The 15,640-nt window shown below is 39.6% G+C and overlaps 1 protein-coding gene across 1 annotated transcript; it reads left to right on the top strand.

Moving 5' to 3' along the window:
* The first annotated feature begins 10,886 nt into the window (after positions 1 to 10,886).
* On the top strand, positions 10,887 to 15,317 carry LOC131681607 (GATA zinc finger domain-containing protein 7). The gene is made up of 2 exons (XM_058962499.1): positions 10,887 to 15,074; positions 15,215 to 15,317. The coding sequence occupies exon 1, from the start codon at positions 11,344 to 11,346 to the stop codon at positions 15,052 to 15,054; it is 3,711 nt and encodes a 1,236-aa protein (XP_058818482.1). The 5' UTR covers positions 10,887 to 11,343; the 3' UTR covers positions 15,055 to 15,074; positions 15,215 to 15,317.
* Positions 15,318 to 15,640: the final 323 nt, after the last annotated feature.

The following is a 15,640-nucleotide window of genomic DNA, read 5'->3' as shown; positions in this document are numbered from 1 at the left end:
GTGTGTTGATGAAATATAAAAAATAAACGCTTTGTCCGATCGATACCAAATCTTAAAATATCCCACAAGCTGTTTAGATTTCGATATATCCAGCGTTTTACGGTACCCAAATATAAAATATAATAATACACGGTGTACATTTGAGAGGTTCAGAATTGATGGAATACCTAAGCAGTACGAATCTACATATACTGTATGCAGAAAATCTTTCAACATTTGCACCAGCCGGCATGAAAGAGGTGTTAGATGTTACTTTGTGCTGCGATAGTACTACACACTAGTTGACAAATTGGCTCCTACCGAACTAGCAGGGCCCGTCATTACCTGATCATAAATACATCATCCTTGAGCATTTAAAGGGCTCTAGATATCGTAACGTATCGTATCTTAAATCTACGAACTGAGGCCTTTGTGAAGAAGGCTTGACGACAAGGTTTAATGGATATTCTCCAACGCAGTAATCTCCAAGTTATGTGGATGACGCTGTGAATAAAATAAACCTATAGGAGCAGCGTGGCTTTTCTGAAGCCACATTGTGTCCAGTTTTATCACATCAGGAACGTGGTACCGCGCACATTCAATTTATTAAGAATAACACCTTTGTAATCCCCGTAGTTTAATAATAAAGATCAATCTTTGTGAAATACATTCGTTCAAAGATATCTTCGTGTTGAAATTGCAACCAAGATATATTTATAAAAGTTGATTTTTTGGCATATTGTTACTTTTGTTTTCGTAGATTGTCATAAAGTTATAATAAACCCTGTTTTAATTCAAGGACAAACGAAACCTCGGCACATGCACTTCTGATTTCAATTAGCTCAGTCCGAAATAAAATGCATCAAACTGAGTGGTATTTTTGTAGTTTAAATCATGTGTACTTCTAATATATTAGATAGTTTTTAGTTTTAGAACTGAAGGCTTTCCCCGAAATTTTTGCACTACGTAGAAACCTTGGCCGAACATTAATTCGTTATTCAAATTAAGAAAAAGATTCAGTTTGGCGTGTTGCAGTCTTCGGACATAACATTTATCTTGGTGGCTCAATACAACTCTAGAACTGATTTTGCATAACGGCTGTCAAAGCCGACCAAAACACCGAAGAACCACAATCTTGGCTAAAAGAGGTAATCGAGGTTTTTGAAGGCACTCTTTGTGATAAGTCCCTGCCCTTGTTCATAATCCCGGTTGTATCATAAATCTGAAAGCGTTTGTCGCAACTGTAGATTGCTTGCCAGACCAAAAAGTCGTGGCCAATTTTCAATTACTGTTTGTTTGTATTTTTGGCGATATGAAATTTAACTCTAGCGATAAATGTCAGACACTTTCCAACCGTGGAATTCACTGCCTCGAGTCGTTTATAAGTTAGCAAAGGGATAATTCTTCAAAGGGGATTCAAATTCTTGCGAGCCGTTTTTTTTAGGTTTATATCGCCAAATTTTCTGGGCATGGGCATTTTTCATCTGACCAGTCAAATAATAGCATTCAAATGCTGAGTTTATGGTAAATCTGCTTAGCTCCATTATTCCTCCTTCTGGGCCAAGAAACTATCAATCCTCCAACAACGCAATACACCTAAGGAGGTCAAATTGCTATTGCCAATGCTGTCAGGATACTGCCAACTGCGTGCTAAATTATACGGATGCTATTAAAAGAAACCGAAGACTACATATTAAGACAGAGGTTACAGCGCCTCTATTGGAAGAAGGGAGGAAGCTTTATGTAAAAATGCATATGTGTGTGTGCATCACTATGGAAAGTACCACCTTTACCCGCAAGTGGCGTTGCTGTTACTGTCTCCGGATTCTGGACAGAGTTGCCAGTCTTCTTGATATGGAGTCTTCGAAGAAACGCAACGTATGTTTCTAGCCTGCAATTGCAATTATTATCTTTTCAATTGCCATTATAAAATGTCCTATTTTAAAGCCATGAGTGAAGTGGTTGAAAAGCCGTTGAATAAATAATCTGAATAAAGTCTCAAAAGGATTAAGTAAGATATATAGAAAATGATAAAATTTAATATGAATGACAAAAGGCCCTGTAACCCCAACTTCTCGTATTCGGACAATAGTCGCAAAGGTTCCGTTCGATTTCTAAGATTTTTTCATATTATACAAAGTGCAAAATTTGTATGATTTGAAGCACGAAGCACAAACATTATTGAAAATGAGGGATTTTGGGAACAAAATCAGCCAACTTTTCCGTATTTTCCAAGAAACGGAAATATCTCCATTCAAATACTAAGGTTATGAATGTGAAATTTGGCATCTGAGCTTACTGAAATTTGGCATCTGAGCTTACTTTGACATTTGTCATAATATGGAAGGGGTGGGGGGAATACGAGAATTCAAAAATGAGTGATTTTTTGCAATGCCCTAGTGTCGATCTTGATCTGACGGAAATTCGCCTCCACGATCTGGCACCTCGTAGTAGCACGGATTATATTGAAAGATTCATGCCGAGGTATGAAGAAGTGGAATCCGTCACAAACGACACTTGGATAAACTTTTTTCCAAGGCATTCTCAACAGTATTCGGGTGATGAGAATGTGGATGAACCAACCAATACCGTCTTACAAGGTTTTGTTGGTTGCCAGTTCTGTAACCAGACGGCACACTACGGTAAGCCATGCGCAAAAACAACTACAGAAAACTCATCTACTACAACAAACAACCTTCGACATCTACTGATACACCACAAACCAATAGTTAACATACCTAGAGAAGGAATAAACAAGAAAGAAGACTTCTATACCAAAGTCACTCGAACCCAAAAAGCACCAAATTTCTAACCCAGAAAATCAAATTTGCTCAGGCGACGACAACATGGACGCAAACACAAGTGAGGGTGAAGACAGACGGAATGATCAGCAAGCTAGAGAGGGTAAAACTGACCATTGCTCACCAACAAGAAAGAAAATATTAATACAAGAAGCGGAAAGCAGTGTTCCCAAAATAAAAGACAGCAATTGCATTTGATTATGTTTTATCTTTCGTGACTTGTATATTATTTTCAAAAATAAGCGAATGACCCGCCTGGTTAAAGATTTAATAAATAATAATAACGCATATTGCAAGAACATGTTTTAGGCTAGGGGAAGTACTTCCACGAGCTCAATAACATTATCGAGATGTAACAAAATGGCCCAAGCGCTTTCATTTTTTTAAGAGCATGGTCGTACACTCAAAAAAAGTAAACGTTATGCCTATTGATTTTACACATAGATTTTTGCAATTAACGGTGGCATATAGACACTATTTGCTGGCACATAAATCTAATGTGCGTATTTACAAGAAATATTAATCTTACATTCACATTTCATAACTATTAGGCACATAAAACCCCATTCTATAACAATATGCACATATAACTTATGTGTGTGCATACATAGTTTATACAGGTGACACATAGAAGATATGTGTGCGCGAGATAACAATAGCATTTCGTCTTCACATGAATTTTAAGCGGTTTGAAGCAAATAGAATTAACGTTTGGATTTTGTTCAGTGTAGGTATACATGGATGAACGTGATTACATGTTCACGTTTATGATCTGGTTTGTTTTATTGCGAAGGCACCGAGCGTTTGTATGTTACGCAGGCATTGCATTTATCGCTCATATGAGTAAATGCCCCCGGATAGTTTGCTACTGCGACAATAAAAACTCACATTTTCACACGAAAAGTTATTGGCACTCACACAACTTCTCCGGATAAATACAACGTGTTATTTCTCCGGATAAATAAAACAGCCGGAGAATGAGAGAATGAGTTTATCACGGTATCCTTTTTTCGCTCGCTGCTTTCCTGTCTATCATATTTCTTTGCCGCTTTTCTTTGTAATTAAGTGTATTTTTTAAGTTTTTATTGATTTCCACGATATTAAAATTTTATCACCTTCTCCGGTGAGAAGGAAAAAGTCAAATAAATTTTATCCGGAAAATCATTCTCACGCTATTTCTGGAGACGAAGAATTTTGCGACTCATCTTATCTCGGAAAAGTTGGACCTCGGATAAGCTTCTTCTCGCGTGAGTGAGAGAGAATTACAATGCCTGATGTTACGTTTTTGATCGCGTATGCCAGCGTGTATAAATTCCCCATACCACTAAGTTCTCCGGCTATGGCACCCTGAAACTTGTTGTCATGAGTTAAATGCTACCCATAATCTGTTCATTCCCGTTAGTAGTTTTTTCTCACACACTCGTTTGTGGGGGCCATTCGAGGAAGATGAGCGAGTGGCGACTCAAAATCAAGCAACCAGGAAGTTTGAACCAAGTAAGCTCGACCGGAGTGATCATGTCACCGAACTCAGACGTATGAAACCGAAAATAAAAAGAAAAATTAATTGCTTTAGTGAGTGCTAATATGAGTCCACCTTAGCTCTGGTAAGAAAAGTGAAAAATAACCTGCCAAATAAAGATAAAGAAAATGAAAATAAATTAAGCAGGGATGTAAATATTGACCGAGATTGTTTTTGGTATGCAATAATGCAAGAATATAACCTCAAATCACAGTTTGCAAACCATTTGCGAGTAATGCGATAATGGACGAATAGAATCTGTAATTTAATCCTTAGGTATCCATCTACTTTACCTAACCCTACTATATAGTTTTTTTTGGGAAAATTGGTACTAATTACGATTGGAGACAATGAAGTATAACTAAAAGCTAATTACCACTCCCTATTCACGGAATGATGTCACATGTGGTCACATATCGTAAACCTAAATCTTAAAATGGGACCTCTTTTTGGAAAATTTGACGACTAAACTCGTTCATAGTGACATCCTACGAAGAAGCATTCTCTCAAAATCGAAAGCGTTTCCAATGAACTCCTTACAACCCAGAGATGATGTTTATGTGACGGACGAAAAAGATGTTGTCACAATTGTCCCTTCGACATAGGTTGTAACGATCCGAAGCTGCTCGATGTTCACAAATCTCGGACTCGTGGCGTTAGCATGCACATTCGTTACCACTGAATCGATCAAGTGAGCTGTTGAATCACTTCTTTCCCGTGCTACTGCAAAATGGATTTGATATCTTCAAGCATGTCTTGAAAAAGATTATGCTGACCTGTCTTGCTACCAGGTATATCCCGAAAGCATAGCGAACCTTTTGGAATAAATCTAACATAACTGTTAGATTTATACCAAAAGGTGGGTACACCAGTTATGAAGAAACCGAGAGTTCTAAGCCTATTCGCTTAAGATTTTTGCTTCTAAATGCTTTACAATGGATAGTTGATCATCACATCAGGAACATTAGCTTAGTTGACTATAATATTCGCTACATAAATTGCAAATGAAACAAACTAGCTTGGGTGCATTCCTAGATATTGAAGTAGCTTTTGAAAATCTGTCCCTCCAGTCTATTCTGAAAGCGACGCGCGATCATGGAGTATCTGCATGTATCTCTGGTTGGATGAACGCAATACTTAGTAACCGCATTAGGGACCATTCATAAATAACGTAACGCTTTTAGGGGGGGAGGGGGTACGACAAGATGTGACAAGTTGTGACATAGGGGGTAGGGGGTGTTAACTAGATCGTTACGTAACATGTTTTCATCGAAGAAAAAAATTTTTTTCTTGGAATTTGTTACGTAACAGGGGAGGGGGGGATGGAAAAATTTGTGACAATTTGTTACATAGGGGGAGGGGGGAGTCAATTTTGGGCAAATTTTGCGTTACGTAATTTATGAATGGTCCCTTATTTGCTCATCGCTGAGACAGGAAGAGATAAGGGAGTTGAGTGTTGCGGCTGTTCTCAGGGTGACGTTATGTCACCATTACTATGTAAAACGGTTGCCGATTGCTTGTTGTGGAAACCAGGGGCGGCGAAACACTTTACGCCCGAGTGGGTAGAAAGCATAGGGGAGGGGTCCATTAGTAAGGATTTTTTCCCCTTTTCGCAATGCACACGCTTACACGTTTGTTTATGCAAATCGATTTGTGATACATCGATGTTTTCAAATGTGTGTAGTGCGAGATACATGCGTTGCTCATCAATTTTTTTTGAAATGGTTCAAAATTTCGAGTGGGTAATTACCCACTCGGTTATTTTCGAGTGGGTATTACTACCCATACTACCCACGCTTTTCGCCGGCCCTGGTGGAAACTTAATATTTCGTGTGAAAATTCGCTCTCGAGAGGAGTGATTGTCTGGCTACATGGAGAAACAACAACAAACGCAAGTGAACAGGCCACACTGACTGCTCTCTGATGAAAGGACGTACTGATACTGGTGTCTAATGTCGTGAAATGACATTGGAACATTCTCACTCGCTAGGTAGATACTAGCGATACTACTGTATTCCAAGCAGATTTCCGGCAAAGTTATATACTTCTGCGGTGATGGTCAGGCCCTTAGTTTGGACAAATCACGGCTCAAACCTAGTGACTAGAACTTAGCATTGACAATACTATCAACCTCGTTTGGATTCCGGTATTACCGACGATTTGGCCAGAGCAGGCGCAGAGGTTGACTGGCTCAATTCAATTCAGAAATTCTATTCACAGTGAAGTTTAAGGAATTTGAACATGTGTGGGTTAAATCAAACATTGCCGGCGAAATGCATGTTTTTGCCTCTGTATATTTCCCACCAGATGCTAATATAACATCGTACGAAGCTTTTTTCCAAATTGCTGAACAAATTTTATCTGAACTCCCAGCCGAGGTTAAAGTTCACATTTACGGAGACTTTAACCAACGCAACGCTGATTTTATTCCAGACTCTCAAAACGAACATATTTTAATCCCAGTCGTGGGAGAAAACGAAACATTGCAGTATATTTTCGACAAAACTGCTAGCATAGGACTAAATCAAATAAATCACGTAAAAAATCGACAGAATTGCTATCTTGATCTTTTATTTACAAACATTCAGGAAGACTTCTGTGTATCTGAATCTCTAACTCCTTTGTGGAAAAATGAAGCATTTCGTACTGCTATTGAATTCTCCTTATTCATCCATGAAGTTAAAAAACCCAGAGATTGTGACTTTGAGGAAATCTTTGAATACCATAAAGCCAATTATGACAATATCAGGCAGAAGCTAAGTAATGTCGACTGGCAAAATACCCTTAGAAATGAAGGAAATATTGTAACCGCTGTGGACGTATTTTACAAAATTATTTTTTAGATAATTCATGAAGAGGTGCCTATTAAGAAAAAAAGACGACACGGCAACTCGAAGCATCCCGTTTGGTATAATAGACGAATTAAGAGTTTGAAAAATAGGAAGCAAAAAGCCCATAAGCTATATAAGAAAAACCAAAATAATGAGAACTTGGAAAAATATTTCGACATTTGCGATAAACTAAATATACTAAATAGATTCTGCACTTTCGGATTATAACTCAAAAACGGAATCGCAGATCAAATCTTGTCCAAAGAATTTTTTCAACTACGTCAAAACTAAATTAAAATCAGACAATTTCCCATCAACAATGCACTTGGATGACAACGTACGTGATAGCTCGGAAGAAATCTGCAACCTATTTGCAACATTCTTCCAAGAAATATATACGACTTTTTCTGAACAAGACCGTGATCGCGATTACTTCGCTTTTCTTCCCGATTTTCCTTTGGGTATTAGTGTCAATCATGTCATAGTGGAAGACATTTTCAATTCTCTAAAACATTTAGATGTATCAAAAGGTTCTGGCCCTGATGAAATTCCACCATTATTTATGAAAAACCTAGCAACCGAGTTAACTGCCCCATTGTTCTGGCTGTTTAATATGTCTTTGCAATCTGGACAGTTCCCTAAATATGGAAAAAATCTTTTTAGTGCCTATATACAAATCTGGCAAAAAAAATCTGACGTACGTGCGTGGGATAGCCATAATCTCCTGTATTCCGAAACTTTTCGAATCAATCATTAACGAAAAAATATTTCTTCAAATAAAAAACAGAATTTACAACCTCCAGCATGGCTTCTTCAAAGGTCGTTCGACCTCAACAAACTTACTAGAATTTATTAATTATACACTGATTGCAATGGATAATGGAAACTACGTGGAGGCACTTTATACAGACTTTAGTAAAGCATTTGATCGCATTGATATCCCAATGTTACTTTATAAATTGACAAAGATCGGCATTGAGCCTGGGCTACGTACATGATTAGAATCATATCTCTCCGAACGTCAGCAAATAATTAAATTTAAAGGAAAGCAATCTAATCCAATTAAAGTCACCTCAGGAGTTCCACAAGGCTCTCATTTAGGCCTTCTATTGCCATCTTATGAAGCACGCTGCTTGCTTATCAATATTCAAACATTAAAGGAGCGTAGCGAATTTGCAATGCTCTCATTCATTAATAATATCGTATCGCATCGCATCGTATCGATTCAGCTGAAATTTTATCCAAATTGAACTTTTATGCACCTTCACGACAGCTACGAAATCTAAGTATATTTTCAATAACTCCTTTTCGCACAAACTATGCAAAATATAGCCCCATAAATCGAATAATGTCTATTTATAATCACTATTGCGACTCAATTGATTTTACAATGTCTAAACTGAAACTAAAACAATATTTTATACACAAAAGAAATTCTAACGCGTAATCGGATGATTCTGTAAAAGCCGAAATGGCTTCATTTATACTAAATTCACGAAATATACACATTAGTAATTAAGGAAATCTGTAGTCTACATCGTATGACGAAAATAAATAAATAAATAAATAAATTTTTGGGCCTGAGCCTGCTTTGCCAATTTCAACAAATTGGATATAGGCAAAGATCCGGTTTTGAGCTTCAACCGAGCACTGCAACTATTGGCGCAAGCTACAAACTTGTCGTCAAACAAAAGCTTTTATGGAAAAAGCGAGCCCAGTGATTCCGAAAAGAATTCTTACACTTTTCGAAACAACACTATGAATCATTTTCATGTGATCTTTGTAAATCCGACTACGGAACCTGAAATCATCTGATAAGGAACTGCCAAGTAGTAACTAGATTTTGATTTCAAGTTATCGGTTGTCCTTATATAGACGAAACTGTGTTAGGGCTACTGAAACTTAGTAACATACTAAAGTTTTTAATCTAGTTGGCTTTCTCGCAAGCGATATGAACTACTTGTGAGTTCAACTTCCCTTCCTCCCTCCCTAATCTCCTTTTCTTTCAATCAGGGAAATAATGCGATGATACAGCAAGACATAAATCCCCGATTTCTCATGGGGATCGATTCATTTGAGCAAATATATTCTGATTCCTAATATTCATACAAATAAAATTCAGTGTATTTCGGTTGGTCAAAAATTAGAATATCTGTTAGTAATTTGCATCGATATCTTATAAGCTAAAATTAGTAAATTTTTCGTTTAAAATGACGATTTTTTGCATTTTCGTTAGTTGAAACCTATATTTATACTTTGCCTTTTTTCTACCGATTCACCTTTCCTGCTGCACTTCATGTTCATCTCAATGTGTTTCCAAGTTCTTATAATTTGATTCATTCATACATTGATCATAGTTTACCAATCAAAGAACAACCCTATAGCTACACAGCAACTACTGAAACATCACTGACAAAATAAATTAAACTTCCTAGTCATCATATAAATTTCCGTGACCACCAGCGTCACGGAAATTTAAATTATGACTAGAAAGTTTCAAAGAATGTTTATACTGCTGTCTCTAGAAACACCAAAATAGTAGGAAGACGTCTGACTCTGTAATGCATCAACATAATGAATCACTTCCGGCATGAAGTATGACTTGGAGTGAATTAATTAAAAGTAATAAAAAAAAACTAACCTAACTATGATCGGCTTGTGCCCTGTCCCCCACTATGCAGTAAGTATTTTCTTTGAAAAGGTGAACGCCATAAAATCCCTGCCCACAATAGGATACCAATGTCACGCTATCATTCCGCACTACCCGCTCCACGGATGGCGACACATCAAATTTATTGAACCTTCGTACACAAACAGCACTTTTTTCTAGATACATATCCTTAGGCGTAGGCAGAAAGCCGATACCTTTCAACTTACCGATGAAAGGCACGTCGGTTTGTATTATTTAGGGGTGTATTATTTTGTGTATGCAAAGTCTTCTGCAGAATTGATCAAATGTTATTAATGATAAAACGCTACAGAACGACTAAATTTCACCTGACAATGTACTACACCTATCCAAAAAGAATTCACTTTAGTTGGGTAACAATATCAGCATGAATTGATTCGCAAAAATGGTCACATTTGATACAAACAATGATAAGTGATTCCCGCAAACTATTGGGAATTGAAAAGTATCAACTGTACACCTTGATCCAGCTTTCATTGAAGAATTTACTGGGGGTCCAATTACTATTAGTATTATAAACCATTCTCTACAAGCGGATGAATGAAAAGCAATGGTAATCAGTTATCCTATGAAACGAAAACCTTTAAAGGAACAATATTCTCAATCCAGTGACCCCTCAGAAAGCAATTCCGAAAAAGACATTATGCTTTCAATAACACATTTCCAACCATCATTATGCCAGCGAGTGTGTTTTCAAATAGTTCACCATTCATATGAGCAACGATAAGTTTGCAATCTGATCTAAACATCATGTGGAATCTCCTAGCAGGTAGTTCGCACTGGAACAAACAGAAACAGTTCCGATAGTAATACTTTTTCCAGCAACTGAACAACGTTGCCTGGCACACGCGACCAGACGTAAACATCGCGGAACAATTTCCCTTAACAACATACACCACATTGCTAGGGCATTTTGTTTATATCTAACCTCAATAGACTGCACATACTCTATTCGCGCAGTACCGCGAGACTCACACATTCACTCACGCCCTGCATGATCTATGTAGAAAAGAGAAACGGCCCCAGCAGGATACGGCGGGACAAGTCAGTTCGTGGCACGACAACACCCACAGCGCACGCGAATCTCGGGTCCAGGAAACTTTTTTCGTCAATTTATTCGGAGTGTAACCCAGAAAATTCTGCTGAGGACAAGGAAAACTCCTGAATTAAGGCAAAGTGCATACGCGGAGTTCAACGTGTCACGCGTAGTGCCTATGTCGAAGGCGATAGAAATAATGCCGCTGCCCATCGCAAACTGTGTGTTCAAAAGATGTGTTTAACAATGTTGTGCTAGTGAGAGGGCGGAAAAATGTCAGTTTTTAATGCAGTTTGAGCAATGGGTTCATGAACGTTGTCAGCAATCTGTTATTGGACGGAAACAGCAGCGGGTGGTTGTGCGAGGCAATGAAATAAATGGAACACAACTACCAGTGCAGTTTTGGAAATGAGTTCAAAGCACTAAAATATAGCAAAATTCGCCAAAAACACGACAAGCAGTAACGCGAGCAAGTGCAATAATTTCAAATGAGTACATCCAAACTTCGGGGAAAATCGGCAATACATATTAACGAAAGCGTAATCAGTACCAATTCCAACAACTCGCAGAACACATTGCTCAAAATTGAATCTGTTGTGCCAAAGCTGACCAATCGTATCAATAACACTACCAACTTGAATCATTCAAGTAGGTTAAAAACGTTTCATAGATCGCACAGTACACTTAGTTCTTCCTATTTGAAAAAAGTCAACGAAAAACGACTATTTATAAACCGCGAAGCAGTAGGCGAACGAGCAGGTGAATCATTAAGGGACCAACCGCATTGCATCCACAACGAACCACAACCGGACGGTTCTGTCTTGGTACATAATGGAATTACAACTATAAAGCGCTCGGAAAAAGATCGCGAAAAGCACCCAGATCGTGTCAATCTCGATCGTAAAGGCCTCGGCTCGATTCCGATTATCGATGACGAACCGAATTTACGACTGCTTTCGCTGCAGCACAACCTCATCAATACGTTTCACATTCCAGCCGAAACGGATTCAAACAACAATGAATCGAAGCAATCGGCTCATGGTCACTCACCGTCCGTGTCGGTTACACCCAACTCGGCAAACCAATCTCCCACAGCATCGACCAACAGTCCAAATGCTGTCTCTAACACTACAATTAAAGATGGTTCCACCACCACGTCGCATACTATCTCTGCTGCCGCCAACCATTCGCCATACGCTACAAGTCGGAGTGCAAAACAATTCCTGCGTCAGAAATCTACTTCACGGAATCAACTGTACATGAACAGCAACAATATCAACTATTTAGCAAGTAAAGTTACCTTAACCGCTAAGCCACTTAACGGTCTGACCAACGCCAGTAGCGGTCAATCTCCTACAAGTGCCACAAGCCCAAACAGCACGTTCCTTCAAAAGCCTTCGTCAATCCTCCTAAGTGCTAAACACCGACACTTACTGAAGAAATCCAACAGTTTCATCAGTAATGCAACTTTGTTTCCTTCACCACCAGCACACCAACAGCAGATCACCGCCAATAATGTCATGAAGCTGAAAAACAAACTATTACGAACTCCTTCCTTCAGCATCGATAACCTATGCAGCAAAAGCGAAGCCAATTTATTCAACGAAATAACGAACAGCAATAACAACAGTGGTAAAACGACTCCAACCAATCCGCTCACCAACACCATCAATCATTTCGTTAACCCTCAAAACCACATATCTCCTATCCTGTCGGCTGCTGAACCCCGCTACAATCTGCAGAATCTCGTATTCTTAGATCTGTATGACAACCAGATTGAGAAGATCAGCTGCCTGGATGGTTTGAAATGTCTAACGGTACTACTATTGGGTAAAAATCGCATCACCGACCTCGCCGGGCTAGTCTCACTGCGGCAAACGTTGCGAGTTCTCGATCTCCATGGAAACAAAATATCTAACATCACGTCGAAAGTCAACCAGCTGCAGGAGCTGAAATCGCTGAATCTGGCTGGCAACCAACTGCGGCAGATCTATGCTCAAGATTTCAACGGGTTGGTTAATCTGAAGGAACTAAATCTGAAACGGAATCGAATCAAAAAGATACACGGTTTTGACGACCTACGTAGTTTGGAACGGCTGTGGCTGTGCCACAATGATCTACAGTGTGTCGAGGACATGTCCGCCATCGCTAAGGCTATCAATCTCAAAGAAGTCACCATTGAGAACAATCCCGTATCGTTGGCCGGTGACTGCGTGTCGTTCCTGGTCAGTTATCTACCCGGACTAGTATCGCTCAGTCAAATGCAGATCACTGAACAAGTCCGCCGGGCAGCTTCCGCCTGGCGGAAAAACAAAGAACTATCAGATCTGAACTATACGAATCTTTCCACCGACGTATGTTTGAGTATACGACGGGAGGAGATAATATCCAATGCTAGAACGAACTGGGAATTGCTGAGATCGCAACAGACAATCGCCTGCAGGAATGTTCAGCGAACTACTGGAACTAATCACGCTTCTGTTGGCAAAGACGGAAAAGTTGATTCTAGTAGTACTCCTTCAGATGTGCCCAAAACTAAAGGTAAAACTAAGAAAACATCAACTAACATGAACGGAACTAATAGCACGAACCACCATCGACCAGCTAGACCAGTTAAAAAGCCTCAAAATCGGAAACTCATACGTTCGTCATCTCAAGACAACTCCGGATCACAGATATCTGAACAGGGTGGTGAAGACTACTTCAGACTTCCGCCAATTCTTGCGCCATTCCTTGATCAGAATCCGATCACTGCGGCCTCAGCTAGCAAAATAGAGTCATCTGAGTCCAGCACATGTCAACAACTAGACTCCAGCGTTTCCAGTATTTTCAGCTCGGATAATGAAGATTTGAATGTGAAAGATTTTGAAAATGATGCGGAAAAGGAAGGATCACTAATAGACAGAATGGCAACACCCGTAAAACTCCCTGACACGCCTCCATTGCAAAATCCTGTGGAAGAGGATTTGAAAAATGATGATGACTCCTCCGACCCGGTCGAGCATGACCATCCTGCCAACGTGAATAATCCTGATGAAGCAAATCACGATAAACAGTCAACACTTTCCACGGTGTCGTTGAAAACAACGTCCGATTCAAATGCTACCACATCCTCGAACTCCGACGATCGGTTAATTATCACACAAAAAATGAGAACTTCAGTGCCCGTAAAAAGGTACGGCATCGGAACGTTAGTCCGGACAAACACAGCACGCAGCTCAACCATGAATACCACCAGCAGCTTGGCCAACACATCAAACCTTGCGAACCCAACCATACCCAACCCGATCTCCTCAAATGTTGGGCCAAGTGTTTCCGGCAACGCCGTCACTAGCAGTGGCTATGTAACGCCGGCCAAATCCAAAGTTACGGAACGTGAACGAGAACAAGGTGGGGACTATCTGATAGAAATCTGTGGACGATACCTAAACGTCTACGGAATGGGTGCTCTGCGTTTCATCGACAAGCAATGGAACATGTCTAAAGCCTCCGACGTCCACACGGTAAAGTTCAGTTACATCAACTTCAACAACATCACAGCAGTTCTTTGCCGAATCAAAATCCGTTTTGTTAACGCAGAGAATTTCATCTTCCGCGAGACGAACATAACATGCCTGGGTCAAATCAATGCACTTGCCGAAAGCCAAGGCATAGCTTCGTTGACCATCGACCCAGAGGGTAACCCGATAGCCAACAAAAACTGGCACAGCTATGCGATCTACCGGCTATCGCACTGGGGCCTCAAACAAATCAACGGTATTGAGATAACCGAGGAAGAAGTACGAAGCGCGGAAAACATGTATTCCGGTCTTTCCGATCTAGTTCTCTGGTCACTGCCGGAAGGACTGCTACAACCACTGCTGCAGCGATTGCGTCTAGATGAGACAGCTCATGCCACAAAAATGACCGCAAAGGAATGGTTGATGCAAGCTGATTCCTCCTTGAAGAACGTCGTTGGTAAGGAAGCACTTCAATGGAAAAAGCATCACAGCTCCAGTCAGGATGATGCGACAATGCGCACCAAAGGCAAGGCCTACTTTGCGCGGATGCTAGACAACACGTGCAACGCCGTCGAAAAGCTACAGCAACTGGAAAACATGTGGCCATCGCTGATGATGGAAATGATACGTAACACGCTGATCGACTATTCACAAATCGATGTGTACGTGCGAAGTATGCTACAGGACCTTTCTAAATAAAGTACTAAAGCTGGAATAAGGTAAACTTTCACGTATAGTTAGTACTAGTAAAGTAAAATAAACATCCTGGGCTCCAAAAATAGTAGTCCACTTAAAACTTCTAGAACAAGTTTCGCAAATTTTTTCATATCATGTTCTTACTAATAGTTGTTTTCAACAGTCTTTCCAGCTAAACCGACTGCGTAACTACTTAGACGATTAGACGAAATATGGTTCTGATACGAAACAATCAGCATCGTTTCGGAAAGGAATAACAATACCCCTGCACATATGTGTTCAAATACAATTAATTTTCGAAAACTTCCATGGTGAGATCTTCAGTTAATTATCCAAACCTGCAGGTCCGAAGCTTCATTAGGAAAGTAACAACTAACTATTTATTACTTTTACCTCGTTTTGCATGCGCATAATCAGGTACAAAATCTTCAGGTTCTGCTGTTCATCAGAATTTTAAAGGAGTACAATGGTGAAATAGTTCAAACCCGTAGCGACGGACCTGAGGATAGGTGCAGTATAACTATCAAATCAACGATACCGTTCAAATTTTCGTTTACGTTAATTCTAAGAACATGCGTAGAAAAATTGT

Source organism: Topomyia yanbarensis, chromosome 2 (genome assembly GCF_030247195.1).
Source record: "Topomyia yanbarensis strain Yona2022 chromosome 2, ASM3024719v1, whole genome shotgun sequence".
Classification (NCBI taxonomy): Eukaryota; Metazoa; Arthropoda; class Insecta; order Diptera; family Culicidae; genus Topomyia; species Topomyia yanbarensis.
Note: the sequence above shows the minus strand (reverse complement) of the source record. Positions and strands in the feature narration are given on the sequence as shown.